At 37.6% G+C, this 14,403-nt stretch overlaps 1 protein-coding gene across 1 annotated transcript; it reads right to left on the minus strand.

Moving 5' to 3' along the window:
• Positions 1-85: 85 nt before the first annotated feature.
• LOC105381885 (dynein regulatory complex subunit 7) lies at positions 86-9,356 on the minus strand. The gene is made up of 13 exons (XM_048630385.1): positions 9,348-9,356; positions 8,706-8,900; positions 7,740-7,901; positions 7,226-7,411; positions 6,262-6,868; positions 5,970-6,117; positions 5,701-5,810; positions 3,890-4,043; positions 3,521-3,797; positions 3,120-3,341; positions 1,669-1,878; positions 1,452-1,543; positions 86-409 (listed from the first exon to the last, which is right to left on the minus strand). The coding sequence occupies exons 1-13, from the start codon at positions 9,354-9,356 to the stop codon at positions 256-258; spliced, it is 2,526 nt and encodes an 841-aa protein (XP_048486342.1). The 3' UTR covers positions 86-255.
• Between the last annotated feature and the right edge of the window lie 5,047 nt (positions 9,357-14,403).

Genomic DNA, 14,403 nt, shown 5'->3' on the forward strand with positions numbered 1-14,403 from the left:
ATTGTTTCTTTTCTTTCAAAATTTAGAATAACCTATTCATCTACAAAACAAGGGAAAATAATTGCATGTATTGCATACACCAAAGGCAATTGAAATAAATATATTGAATAGAACAACACAATCTGTAGACTAACTTTAATATAAGTATTAAATTCAATAGAATAGTTAAACAATAAATTCATAAACAAACTTAACATCGATAGTAAGAAATTCTTTTTAATGATTTGTGCACAGTAATTTCATGATTCTTTCTCCTTAGTTGTATTTCGACTTCTGTTTTTTCTTCAACTCCACAAGCAATGGATGTCGGTCCAGATACTCCACTAGAGCCTTATACCGAGGGCCTGATAGATCCCTGTGTCTTGTCAGCCTCACTTCCAAGTTATGAACTTCAAATGCCATTTTTGCGCTGAAAATTTAGGGTGCGTATTGCGACGTATAAAATCGAAATGTATAATTTCACATTAATAACGTTCACCACATATAATGAACGTTACGTATAACAACAAAATCTATATTTTCATAAGGTATAAGATTCAATTGGTATAACGTACATTTAATATAAAATCAAAATATATAATACTTACGAGGACTAATATCAATTCGTATAACATACATTACGTATATCGTTTAAAATATATACTATCATTTAGTATAAAGTTCATAAAACATACTAACATATAACATTCTGTGTTTAATTACCCAACACCGTCAAACCCCCTAGCATCAAAACCTAAAGATAGGTGCGACGACGAGCAAAGCGAGGAGGAGCGTGTTAGGTGCACATGTTCGTTGAAACCAAAGCGGAGCGCAGCGAAGTGGAGCGGAGCGTCTCCCCACATAGCGCCAATAATAAAAATAATGTCAAAACCCCTAGTACCAAAACCTAAAGATAGGTGCGACGACGAGCAAAGCGAGGAGGAGCGTGTTAGGTGCACATGTTCGTCGAAACTAAAGCGGAGCGTTCTCCCCACATAACGTTAATAATAATGAAAATACGATACGACAATCTTTATACTTTTTGTGCATTATACATTATGATAATTATATCAGTTGTAGAATATATTTGATGTTATAAACGTTATATATTATGAACGTTATGCATTTTAATCGTTATATCAATTGAAATTATACTTTTTGAACGTTATTCTTTTCGAAATTATGTATTTAGTAATTATGCCTTTCGTTTGTTATGCACAGTGATCGTTATACTTAATAAATTTATATCATATGGGCGTATACCTTGTGAATGTTATACCATTTGTTTTTATACCTCGTATTACTTACCCGAAAATTTATGGAACATTTTATTTAAACTTCAACTAATATAGGTACAATTATAGGAAAGATACATCTTACATCTTTAGTAATATTTCAGAGATTAGTGTCTCTTGTGGTTATCACTTTGATAACGCTTATTTATTCCATATGCAAATAATTAAAATACAAACCTTTCAGTGAAGTAGTGGCTTTCTTTCGCTGGTGTCAATATAAATTGGTTTGCCAAGTACCACAATTTCTTAGTTTTGTATTCGTCATTCATCTGAAAATATTCAGATATACTATAATTATTTTCCAATAGCAACGGTTCATACCTACTTGTATTTGCTATGTGTTCGGTACTAAAGTAATTTGAAATCTGTAAACTTAATTCTATGGTTAAATTACCTTCTCGAACCTCTCCATAACAATATTCTGACGCATCAGCTGCCTCGATTTGAAATCGTTCAAGCATTGCTCGCGAACTAGCGTGGATTCCATGAATGTCAGTGGCTTCCCAGTGCCGTGTCCAGAGCCGAACATGCGAGCCAGGTACGGAGCCAGAGGGTCGATCTCGGCTTCCTTCTCCCGTTCTGTCACTTCTGCTTTGGCCATTTCCTGAAAATTAGAAAAGGTCATAAAGTAAATATTTATAAGGAATTTATTTCATTAGTAACTTATATGGTAATCTACGGTGTAGTTTTGGGCTTGTATAAATTTGGACGGTCTTTGATGTCGGGTGCATGTATTTATTTATTTATTTATACTTTTATTGCACAATATACAGAAGTAAATATGTACAATGAGGTGGACTTAATGCTAGAAGCATTTTGTTCATGTATGTATACTATATCGTATCAGGTCAGCCGCTGATAGAATTCTACTCCGCAAGTAGGTACCTAAATAATCAGCAGGCTGTAAGATTTTTGCATCTTCTTCTATCTAGGGCTAGGTTATACAGGGTGGCCCAAAGAGTGACGTCCAAAGGAAAATGTTTGATTCCTTAGGTCAAGGGGTAGCCAAATCACCCCCATGTATGTTCAGCAATTTTTAGTAGTTTAGGAGTATGATTTTTTTTCCTAATTTTATTGTGAGTAAATGTGTAAAAGAATTATTAGAGTTTATTTACTTATTATTAATAATGCAATTATCTCATAAATCTTACTACTCAGACTAAAACATTTTTCTATGAATTTACATTCAAAAATGCAACTTAATTTTTTTTAAAGTAAATAATTTAATTTTCCCTTTAATTTGATACATTTTCTAACTTAATTAGTCCTTTTAGTACTGACATAACAGGAATATTTCAACTTTCTGAAACAATTTACTAATTAGGTAATTTCCACCCAGGTACCTTTGAAGGCTTTTTTCTGCAAATAATGCCCTATTAAGCAATAGTTTATTTTTATTTTTATGTAACTTTGGAACCTTGCGGAGTTTTTAAAATTAATAAGGGACCATTAGAATATCTTTTTCAATTTTTAATTTCAAGTTGAAAATTCAGAGCAGTCTAGCTCGATCGTAAAATTCGAACTTTCGATAAAAAAATAACTAACTTACATTACAGCTAGGAAGCTGAAACTTTTATGGTTAAAAGAACAACTTAAGAGAATGACACAAAAATAAAAAATACTTTAAAAAGGTTATCCAAAAAAATAATAAAACATAATTAATCCACTGAGGTCGATTTTCGTAGAAAATTAGGATAAAAAATCATAACTCCTAAACTACTAAAAATTGCTGAACATACATGGGGGTGATTTGGCTACCCCTTGACCTAAGGAATCAAACATTTTCTCTTTGGACGTCACTCTTTGGGCCACCCTGTATATGAGTTACATCTTGTAAATACTTACTTGTTCCTTCCATCCGATTTTAGCAGCTTCATTCTTCTCCGTGTCAAATAGAGAAACATACAACTGGGGCTCAGTTATTTCAGTGTTTCGCTCTTTCAAATAGCCAATGATGTCACTCTCTCTGTCACGAATATTTTTCATGCTCTCGTTCTCCCATTCCATGTTTTCACAAAGACCATAGTACACGTGGAGAGGACGAGGCTCTTTGGCTGTGGGATCTGCCTAAATTAGTGATTTTCAAGTTAGTACTTATTTGTGGTACAAAAATCTGAATGAATATTACAGGAAGGAGGAAATTCAAATAGCCATATGATCTCCTTAAACAAGAAGCCGATAATGATTGACGAATGATTTATGAATAAAATGAATCAAGTTGCTTTTAGGGGTAGCTAGGTACTTACAATATAACCAGAAGTTCTTTCAGGGTAGAAAAGAATATCACCACCCGTTTCTGCTATATTAGGCTTTATATAATTCCTGGTGTAATTGGTCACAAAATTGTATGCATAATGAAACAACAATTCTATAGTGTTCTCCTGAATGTAGAAAATTCTTTTCCAGACATCCTTTTCAGCTGCCACATCTGGATTTCGGCTGTATGTCTCCGTGATTGTCAAAAGCTGTCGTTTGGGCTCCGATTTTGTTGGTGCTGTGTAGACTATTTGCCTTGATTGTAGCCTAAAATAATTAATTAGCATTTTAGCAAAGGTTTTCATTTCAAAGGTTCATTATATAGGTAGGTAATTTGTTATTTTGAATACAATACTTACCTGTCTTCCCGGTCAGTAAAATACTCGTCAAAAGTTAGAGGAGAGCAGACAATCTTGTTGAGGTGATCGAGTCGTGCGTAATAATTGAATTCCAGGACTCTGTCTACTTCCAACGACGAAGGTTTCATTCGAGCATCGAAAGCATAAGTGTGCTCTAAAAGTATATCAGAATTTACTTTAAGACTAATATATGATGGGTGGAACTTGCAACAGTATAACTCTACTGAAAAAGGTTCCAAGGTCCAGTGTTACAAGTTGTTAGAAACCTTAATTTATAACTGAACATTAAAGAGTAGAGAATCATTGAGGGCGTGGCAATCTTAGAAAGTGGCCACACTATTATAGTATAGAAAACGGACAAAAGTATCACGATACTTTAGCAGAAAAAATCAAAACGAGAAATGTTTCAAATCCTAATCCTAACTAATATTATAAATGCGAAAGTAACTGTGTCTGTCTGTCTATTACTCTTTCACGCCGAAACTACTGAACGGATTTTAATGAAATTTGGTATACATACGCTGTAGACCCTGGGAAAGAACATAAGCTACTTTTTATCCCGAAATTCCCACGGGAAAACTTTTTAAGGCGAAGCGAAGCGCGCGGGAACAGCTATATTTACTAATTATAAAATGCCACTTTTTGGGGAGGTTTATGTTAAGAGAAGAAATTAGTAGGGGAGAGGGGGGCAGTCTTGAATGAATTTCATTAAATCAAATCAACTGTAACTTTTATTTCATTGTGTATTTCATAATGTTTGTTTGCACTGAAACTGAAACACGTGTTGGTTATCCCATTATGTAATTACTATAGGAGAAAAGTGATAGTATCGACATCGGGACATCGATATTTTATTACAGTTTTTTCTTGCTCAGGAAAAAGTTCAAATGTGCCCCGGCAATTCTTCTAAAACTGTGTTTACCGATTTTCCTGCAACAAATTATTTAATTGGTCAGAAAAGCAGTGACTTGCAAATTATTTTGTCTGGGGAATTTATACCGACTCCTACACTGAGTTGCAGAAAGGATCTTTAAGTTAATGTCGGCATTAAATGTATTGTTGCCTTGCTCTGACAGTATACGGGAGAGAGAGACAGACATAGATTTAATGTCGACATTAGCTTAAAGTCTCTTTCTGCAACTCGGCATTACATATTCTTACACATATTTTTACAATAGGTACTCTAACACGGAGAGACCGACACACATAGACACCTACAGCTGTAAAACTTATCGATACCCTTTTTGAGTCGGGGGTTAGTAAAAAAGTATCTAGACCTGATGTTTTAACAACATTAGCATCCAGACCCTGATGTCATGTAACGTTTGACACTAGTATTTTCTAACCTCTATAAGAATAACAAATACACATTAAAAGGCATTCTATTACATCAAAATAGTACTTTTTTACAAGAAATATAAGCAATGTATGTTAATGGTTAGAAATTAAGTACCTACTCACCAGTATAAAACGCTGCTCTTTCATAAACATCGTATATATTGACTAATACTTCTCCAGCCTCATTCTCCGCCAAACATCGTAGGTAAACGCTGTAAATCATCTGTCTAGCTTCGCTGCGAATGGTTTTATTCATTTTCACCTCGTGAACAAACTCAATAATCCACAAAACTCCAAAATTAAGCAAAATTCGATTTGTTTATACAGGAACAGGGCGAGTTCGACATTCAAACCATAGAAACAGACCACAAATCACAAGTTTTTTTTTATTGCCAGGTTTAAATCTGTTTAGTTCTAAAAACATTAATCTCTACTCTTTTGTGTTCAGCTATAATCATATTTTAATGACTTACTAATGATATGATCTTTCCTCCCTACGCGAAACCTTTCACGAATTTCGTTGGTCGTATAGTCGATTTTAACATCTTCCATCAGGTCGACTCTATTGTCGTAATATTCGTATCTGAAATAATGAAAAAGCGAACTTGAACTTCCAAACGATACGTACTTATATGTAAAATATACACAAAGATTCAATTGGAACACGAGGCATAGTGTTACTCATTGATTACCTACTTACAAAGATTTAGAAGACAATGTGCAGTTCATAGTTCATACATACGTGGTTAAAGGCTTATCCAATGCATAATCTGCGAAGATTTTGACTCTTTTGACGATTCCATCGCGTTCAGAATAGCGTGAGAACTTTTCCAGAAGCACCTTTTTGTAATGGATCACCTTATGACTGCCAGGGTAGCGCTGATAATATTCTGAAATAAAGATTACATGAATGCTGAAAGATTAGAATGCTGTCTTCCGTAATCCTCTTGAAAATTATGTAAGTAATATTCCCACGATCAATACTTTCACTTTTTACTTTTTAATAAAATTAAAAAATCCTTGGTATAACTTACCAGGCGTGCTAATATCAAGCTTCTCCACCCAGCTAGCAGGCATATCCAGATGCTTATCTGTCTCCACAGCTGTTGCCTTATCGGCATAGTCCACACCTTCCATCTGTCTTCTATGGAACGGCTCGCCTGCCAACAGGTGTTCCCAGCAGTTCAAGTCTGTTACGTCATAGCTGATCTTGTCCAGACTTTTAATGGAGTTTCTGCCTTCAGTGGAGTGTGTGCTTTTGCTGGAGCTCAGGTCTTTGACAGAGTTAAGGCCTTCGCTGGAGTTCAGGTCTTGGCTAGGCTTCGGGCTCTTGGCAGAGTTTAGGCTTTCGCCGGATTTTAGGCCACTGGTGGACTTTAGGCCATCAGTAGAGTCTAGGTCTTTGATAGAGTTTATGGCTTCGGCAGACTTTAGACGTTCGGTGGAGTTCGGACCTTTGGTGGAGTTTCGGCTTTCGGTGGATTTTACAGCTTCGGCGGAGGTTATGTCTTTGGTGGATTTAAGGCTTTCGGCAGATTTTAAGGTCTTGGCGGAATTCTGGTCTTTGGTGGAGCTTACGTTTTCAGTGGAGTATTTGCCTTTGGTGAGGTCCAGAACTTCGGTGGAGTTTTGCAGATTGACCTGCGGTTCAGTTCACTCGGGTGACTGCTGATTCTTGGCTAGGTGAGTGAAGAATGGGAGATGATCGGTGATGAATGATGATATAAATATAGCTTATGCAGAATAATAAAGTAATGGCTGCTTCTACTTGTGATCACTGATAGATGAAGATTATGTGCTGGTGTGAAGAATGATATCGTTTAGTTATCGTTACGTCTACAATGAATAAAATGAAATAAATGAAAAATCTTAGAAAACCTGTACATAATGTATAATTTTACAGAGTTACAAGTTTACAACTCTGTAAAGAAAATACCTACATATAGGTACCCTGAATAAATATAAGTTATACGTAATATAAACCGTTCAGGAACTCACATAATAATTCTCATGGTTGTATATGCAGTCCACGCGCTGGTACCTCGGGTCTGACACCTCGTATCTGTTCCCTTCTTGAGGTTCGATGAAGAAGGGCTGCTCAACCCCCATGGCGCCGGGCAGGATGACGACCCAGGCGTGGATGCGCCAGCCATCTATCGCGTCTGGTGGCGGGGATTCTAACTCCTGGGTTGTTTTTTAGGAAAAGGTAATAATGCTGTGTGGTTTAACATTGATCACCTGGAGCGGACGCTGTAAGGCCAATATGGTTGAACATGAACTAGGTAAGTATGTAAACAAGCATGTAAGGCTTCAGGTTATGCTAAGAGTGAAGTCATTCCCTTCACTACTAGCATCAAAAATGTAATTTACCCTTCATTGTATATTTAAAATGTTTTCTACAAAAGGATGCATAGAAATAGGCATACTGTAAGGCACTAGAGTAAATCACCCATTCAATTCATACAAAAAGATCTCTACCTCAACGGACCGAAACCAAACTAAAACCACAGACCTCAATTTTCTTCTTCCTCTCTTCATCCAGCCGATCCTGTTCATCCTTCTTCTTCTTCAGCTCCTTCTCCTCCATGGCCTGCACGTACTTGGAGGTGAGGTCCGGCAGCGGCTGCAGACGGTACCGCGGCTCTTCCTCAGGAGGAGGAGCCTCAGTGATTTTCTGGGGAAGGGTTTTGAATGATACGAGCCGTCCCAGCTTCGCCTAAAAGTTTTCCCGTGGGAATTCCGGGATAAAAACTGGCCTATGTGTTAATAGGGTCTCGGCTACCTCCATACCAAATTTCGTTAAAATCGGTTCAGCCGTTTTGACGTGAAGAAATGACAAACATATAGGTACTCACAAACTTTCACATTTATAATATTAGTAGGATTATTATGGAGTTAACTTTGTTTTATTGGAATGTCGTTTTGACTTTATAGGAGATTGCTAAGCTGAATAGCGAGTGATGAAATTTTCCGATCCTCGTGAACTCGTTACCACATCTAGTATAATAAAGAGTTAGATAATATGAGGGATAGGGCTTTTCAAAAAGCAATGGTATAAAGTCTACTGACTGCCCAAGAATTCGCCACAGGATGTCTTGACCTTTTATTATGACTAATATAGGTACTTACTTAGGTAGTAGGTACCAAACGAGTTCACGAGAGTAAACGTTTAGCAGTTAAAACTACTGCCTCTAGGACACTGAACCGATGCTCAACGACAAGTAGATTGTAGTAGTTGTAGAGTATTAGCACACCTTGGAATTAGAGCTGATGATAATCATTAGTAAATAGCACCCTGTAGTGGTTGCTGGATAAGGACCGAGTGTTGTAGCAGACCTTAAAATTCCAGCAGTCTAACAAATACCGGCGGATGAATTCAAAGTACCTCAAGCATCCCCTACTGGTTGAATGAGGATAGAGTGTAGCGCACCTTGGAATTCCACCAATCAACAACTACCGTCTCATGACGTCACAGTACCTCAGTCTCATCCGGCACGTCCGGACACTCGGTCCGGTAGCGGATGCCCATGCAGGTGTCCCTCTTAGCCGCGCCCACCGCCACGCACGCGTCGTAGCCGGCGCCCACCAGCCACGAGACACACACGTGAGCCAGTTCGAACGGGTTGCCACTGCGACGGACGATGGTGGTGTAGGGGGAGGTTATGCGGTCCGGCTGCGGAGGTGAAAGAGGGATGAGTAAAATTGCGGTCAATATGACTCCGTGCGAGCAGTTAACTATGTGATTTTCTACATGAGAGTAGGTAAGGGTTAACTTTGGCTTAACTTGGGAGGCTTTGGCTTGAGGTTGAGAAGTGGGGCAGAGACAAAAGAAACTAAGTTACTTAGTGTAGGGTTGCTGCAGCACAGTTGCAGTCTTTGGTTATGCGAAAGGAAACTCTTCCTACGAATACTTGGATTAGAGCTTCTACTATTCAACGGTAGATGGCGTTTATTTATTTATTTATTTTATAATTGTCGGGTCACTAACAGCTATTCATTACACAGTAAAGTATTATAATTATAGAATCAATAAGCCATTTAAAAGAGACCACTGATGGAATACAGAACAAGAAGAAAAAAAAAAGTGATAAGCGCTTACTTAGTAAAACACACTATTTACGAGAAACATAGTACACACGGCAAAGTCAAATGGTCGGCAGGGCACACTAACGTAGTGTATGTGTGCACACTAACGTTGTCTATGTGTGCATAAACGCAGAAATCGGTTTACACACCAGTAACAAACCACACACACACACACAACAACACAAACGAGTTTGTGCGTAGGCAAACGCCCGTATACCAGCTGTGACATAAAAATATCAACCAGTAGTGTTAGTGAAACAGTTATAAAATTGATGTGAAGCAAAATTTCACTACCTGTGTCTATACACTTCGTAGCTCATTGGTAGAATGTTAGACTAATGAAACATAGGTCGTGAGTTCGAGTCCACGGATGGTTATTTTTATTTAACTTAATTCAAATTTTGCGTTAATTTAAACGCTGTTGAGTATAAAATTAATATATTTGAAACTGACAAATGACTACAAGCTGCATAGCTGTCGACTATTTCTCTTCGCCAAAAATATATGATTCGTTCTTCATTTGAGAATTAAAACCATTCTACCCTCATATAATATGAATAAACGAAATTTGTTTTTAGTTTTAGTGACAATTCACCTCTGCGTCTGCAAAGTGATTCACTTTGTGATTTGTCAATTTAATTAATTACTCTTCGCAGTCAGTATGGAAAGTCACTTAACCATGTTCAAAAAGGCGGAGATAATCGTATTTATATGAACAAAACATTACAATTAGTGAAATCGCAAGACGTTTAACGGTAAGTAACATAGAATTGTAAATATTTTATTTGACTGTTAGAATATTTGTATTTGTATAAGCTAAGTATTTGTTTTTTTTGTTTGCAGAGGAGAACTGTTCAATTATGGGTTCACCGATACGCAGATTCGGGACATGTAGACAGTAGTCGTCTATACGGATGCATCACCACGCCATCGAGAAATCGTAGCTGCACATAGCGCTGATCCGTTCTGCAGCACCCGTTCTACGGTCACAACACATAATCTATCCCTACAAACCGTACGGGTTCACTTGCGTGCTGCTGGGTTGCGGTGTCGGAGGCCAACCAAGAAAATTGCTCTAACCGATCAGCATCGTCGAAACAGAGTGCGTTTTGCGACTGACTATTTTAAACTTTGATTGGTGCAACAATGTGGTGATATTTAGTGATGAAAAGTCCTTTAAGTCAGACAAGGATGGATGGTAAGATATTATGGCGAAAAAGTGGTGAAAATTATAGTTATTGGGGTTAGCTCAGTAATTTTTATTTTTCCATTTGTATAAGATTTTAGTTATTTTGTTAAATACTTATTATTATTTACAATTATGGGTAAGCCAATGTGTTAATGATGTTATTGTTACTGAGGTTGGAATAAGTTATCTTATTTCTAGCTAATTAACATGTTGATTCATATAACTAATGACTTGCCTATTTACTTTAGTAAAACAGCCAGTCCATCCTTTTCTGATGTTTATTATGATTTAAAACTGCTAATTGAAAATTTTCCTAATGAATATAAACTACAACTATGTTTTAAAACGAAAAACAACAAAAACGTAACATCCTTAATGTTTATGTTACGGCAAGAATAAATTTTGTAATTTTAACACTTAATAACTTGTTTCATTTACTTTCTGTGTTGCTATTATTCGTATATACTACAATACTATTATTAGCCATATTAAAAAATAAATTAAATCTATAAAAAAAAACAAAAAAGGAATTTTGTAAGTTCAGAGGGATTTGAACCACCATACCGATTATTGTAAGTCTTGTATCATACCAACTGAGCCATTCAATCTATTACAATGCATTGCAAAATTTTGCTTCATATCATAAAAACAATGAATCATTGTCACTGGCACAACTACATGCTTACAATATCCGTGTGTGGGTTGCCCAGAACTAAATAATTACGTCGACGTCGCTGACACACAAATACACTACCTACGTTAGTGTGCCCTGCCAACCATTTAACGTTGCCGTGTGTACATACTACTATAATATAGTCACCTACTATATAGTAAAGTAATCTACTGGTTTACAAAATACAAAAAACAAAACTTAATTATGGTTTATCGCTTGCACCAAAAAATTGTCTGCTAATCGCCTGCCTCACCTTTGGAATGCTTGTGAAGAATAGATCCAGATCTACTTCGCGCTCCAGCTTATTGAATTTCCTACAGGATCGCAGGAGAAATGAGTTTGCTCTATAGTTTGTAGTAACCGAATTGGTATGGAATGTATGCGTTAAAGGGAATTCAGCACGTTACATTTTCAGAGATTATGGCGAGTGTAGTTCTCGGTTCTGCTACTTGATAACAGATGTCGTTAACTGTTTTTTTTTAAAAAGAGACCTTGTTTTAAATAGTTTCGACCTTTGGACTTTTACTAATACAGCCCAGCTTCTACATTATTGAAAAAAATAACATAGGGAGCTACGGTTAGGTATAAGTTAAAATTTATAAAACTTTTACAGGTCTACCATTGGGGAAATGTATCGTTTTTGAGCTTATCGAATTCAGCTGATTTCTTGATAGTACCTACGTACACCAAACAATAATAATGATAACAACTCCAAAGTTATTGTTCTAAATCAAAAACAAAACAACTATTATTGTAGTCTATGGTGAGTTTAACAATGGCAGTTGGAAGGGTGGCGCCCCCTGCCACAGACAAATTGAAAAGTTGAGAAAACAAAGTAGGTTGGATAGACACAACTTTTCCAACTTCAACTTTCACTTTTCGGACGAAAACTTTTCAGAGCTTTCGCTTGTTAACTTTCTTCCCTATTTTGTCGTTTGCTTTGTTTTGTTGCGTTTGGAGTTCTAATCTGGGTTTAAAGCCATTTCAAAGTTGATAAACATATTAAACGTGTGTGAAGTGTGTGGAATAAATCTGTAATTAGAGATCGTATATTACCGGGAGCAAAAGTGATGGATGGTCCTGAAAAATTCAAACATACCTACTTAACAAATATCTACTGGTCAAACAGAACCATTTTCCCAAAGTTTGATCATTTGGTTGAATTTTTCAGAAGCATGTTAGTTGTATACATCTGATTAGATTAGGAAAAGATAAGTAGGTAGGTACCTAGTTAGTTTTTTATTACTTTATTTATGATTGACTCCTTTACGCATTCAGGATCGAGTTTTCTTCGAGGAGAAGGATGATAATTTTCACAGACCAATACCCATAGAGACGCTCAACTATCTGTCTTCAAATAGTGTCATTCAAAATTATTTGAATTTGAAATTAGAATTGGAACGCCTTCTCGTGTCACGGGCTAGGCATGTACCTACCTACTTGCATATCGTTATCGATGGTCTCACGACTCGCAAGAGTATCGATTGAGGTGGGGGTGTCCAGTGAAGGGGTGTTAAGGGGGCAAGCGGGCTTACACTCGTTGGACTGAAAGTTTAGTTGCTTAAAATATTATAAAGTTGTTAAATTATGGTTTTTTTGTAGTCGAAAGTTAAGTTAGGGTAAGTAGGTAGGTTGATGGCTGCACAGGATGCGCTGGACGCATAATTATAAAGAATGGCTACCTTACCACGACAGACACATTAGCAATTAATCATCCTTAGCAGTATTATTTATCTGACAAAAAATATTTTCCAGATCCATAAACAAATTACGTAAGAATTTACAGATCTGATTAGATTTATCAATCAAATCAAATCAAATGAGGATGATCGCTTATTTTAAGTGGTGGTGGTAGTAGTAGTAGTAGTTCTAAAACGGTAGACTTATCCCCTACAGCAGTATCTCTGTGGTTCCACCCCCGCGGTCGGACGGGGCGCGCGGGCGCGGGCCACCGGCGACGCGCACAGACGCCGCTCATGCGAGACATCGCGCTGAGCCTCTAATTGAAACCGCTGCGCTCGCGGCAACCGGTCATCGATATCGATAGTTTTCTTTTTTTAATTTATTTTTTATCGATAGATTTAATTAGTAAACTAAATGAAAATTGATTCTATAAAGATTTTATTAACTAATTTGATAAATAACAATAATTATAAAAGTTTAAGATAGTATTCCACCGCGCAGTAAAGTAAAAATATATTAGCTAGGTAGGTACATACTAAAACTACTTAAGTTAACATGATCAAACGTTAAATTTGGACGTACGGGTTTTGGTGATATCTAAAGATAAAATGAGGATTTGTTTATGATTAACATATAGGTATTTGAAAAAACACACACACACACTCACGCCTTGTACTAATGTACTCCCTTGCGGGGTAGCCAGAGGTGCATTGCTGCACCCACTTTTATTCGCTAATAAATTGTTGTCATGTATAAATCACGAATATTACGATCTACCTACCTATAACAAGCCTTCATATAACACTGTTATACCTACGACACGACGTAATATAATATACGCGATTTTTTATCGATACATTGCGGACGCACAGTAGCGGCCCTGTCCGTTCTTTGTCCTACTTGGAGGGCCGCGGCGGCGGCGGCGGCGGCGGCGGCAGTCCGCGCGACTGATTTGCACCACCCGCGGCCGCGACGCGCCAGGGATGGGCTCCAATCGGTCCGATGCTTATCGATAAAATGTCAACCGTTTGTTTATGCGTTGTTGAGTGCGGTCTAAGAATGCGGTGGAAATATTGAAAGTATTTTTTGATTTATTGACACGTTTATCCCAGTTAAACTTTTTAGGTAGGTATTTGTACTATTTCTGTTTAAATATAAATCTTACTTTAAGATTTCCAAGGGACTTCGGGACTGTGACTAATTAAAATGTCGGCAACATTTATTGACTACGTCATGGGGATAAACCGGGCGTTGGACTCGCAAAAACGTTTTCTTATCTTGGGGCCGCGTGTCTGGAGCGCCCCGCTGCGGCACCTTGACGTCGGGAACAAAGGGGCTGTTTTTGTCGTCGCGGGGGCGCCTCGCGGCCGCGGGCTACGGCCGGCGGATCGATAGCCGCCTGAGATGCCGGCCTACGCGCCCGAGCCGGCCATTTGCCTACCTCGACGCCTCAGGCTCGTGTGTACATAACCCGACCCACACCCCCTCCCGATACACCCCACCTAGATTACCGCCTACAAAGCAAACTTCATTGGTACGTGCATG

This window comes from Plutella xylostella, chromosome 25 (genome assembly GCF_932276165.1).
Source record: "Plutella xylostella chromosome 25, ilPluXylo3.1, whole genome shotgun sequence".
Lineage (NCBI taxonomy): Eukaryota > Metazoa > Arthropoda > Insecta > Lepidoptera > Plutellidae > Plutella > Plutella xylostella.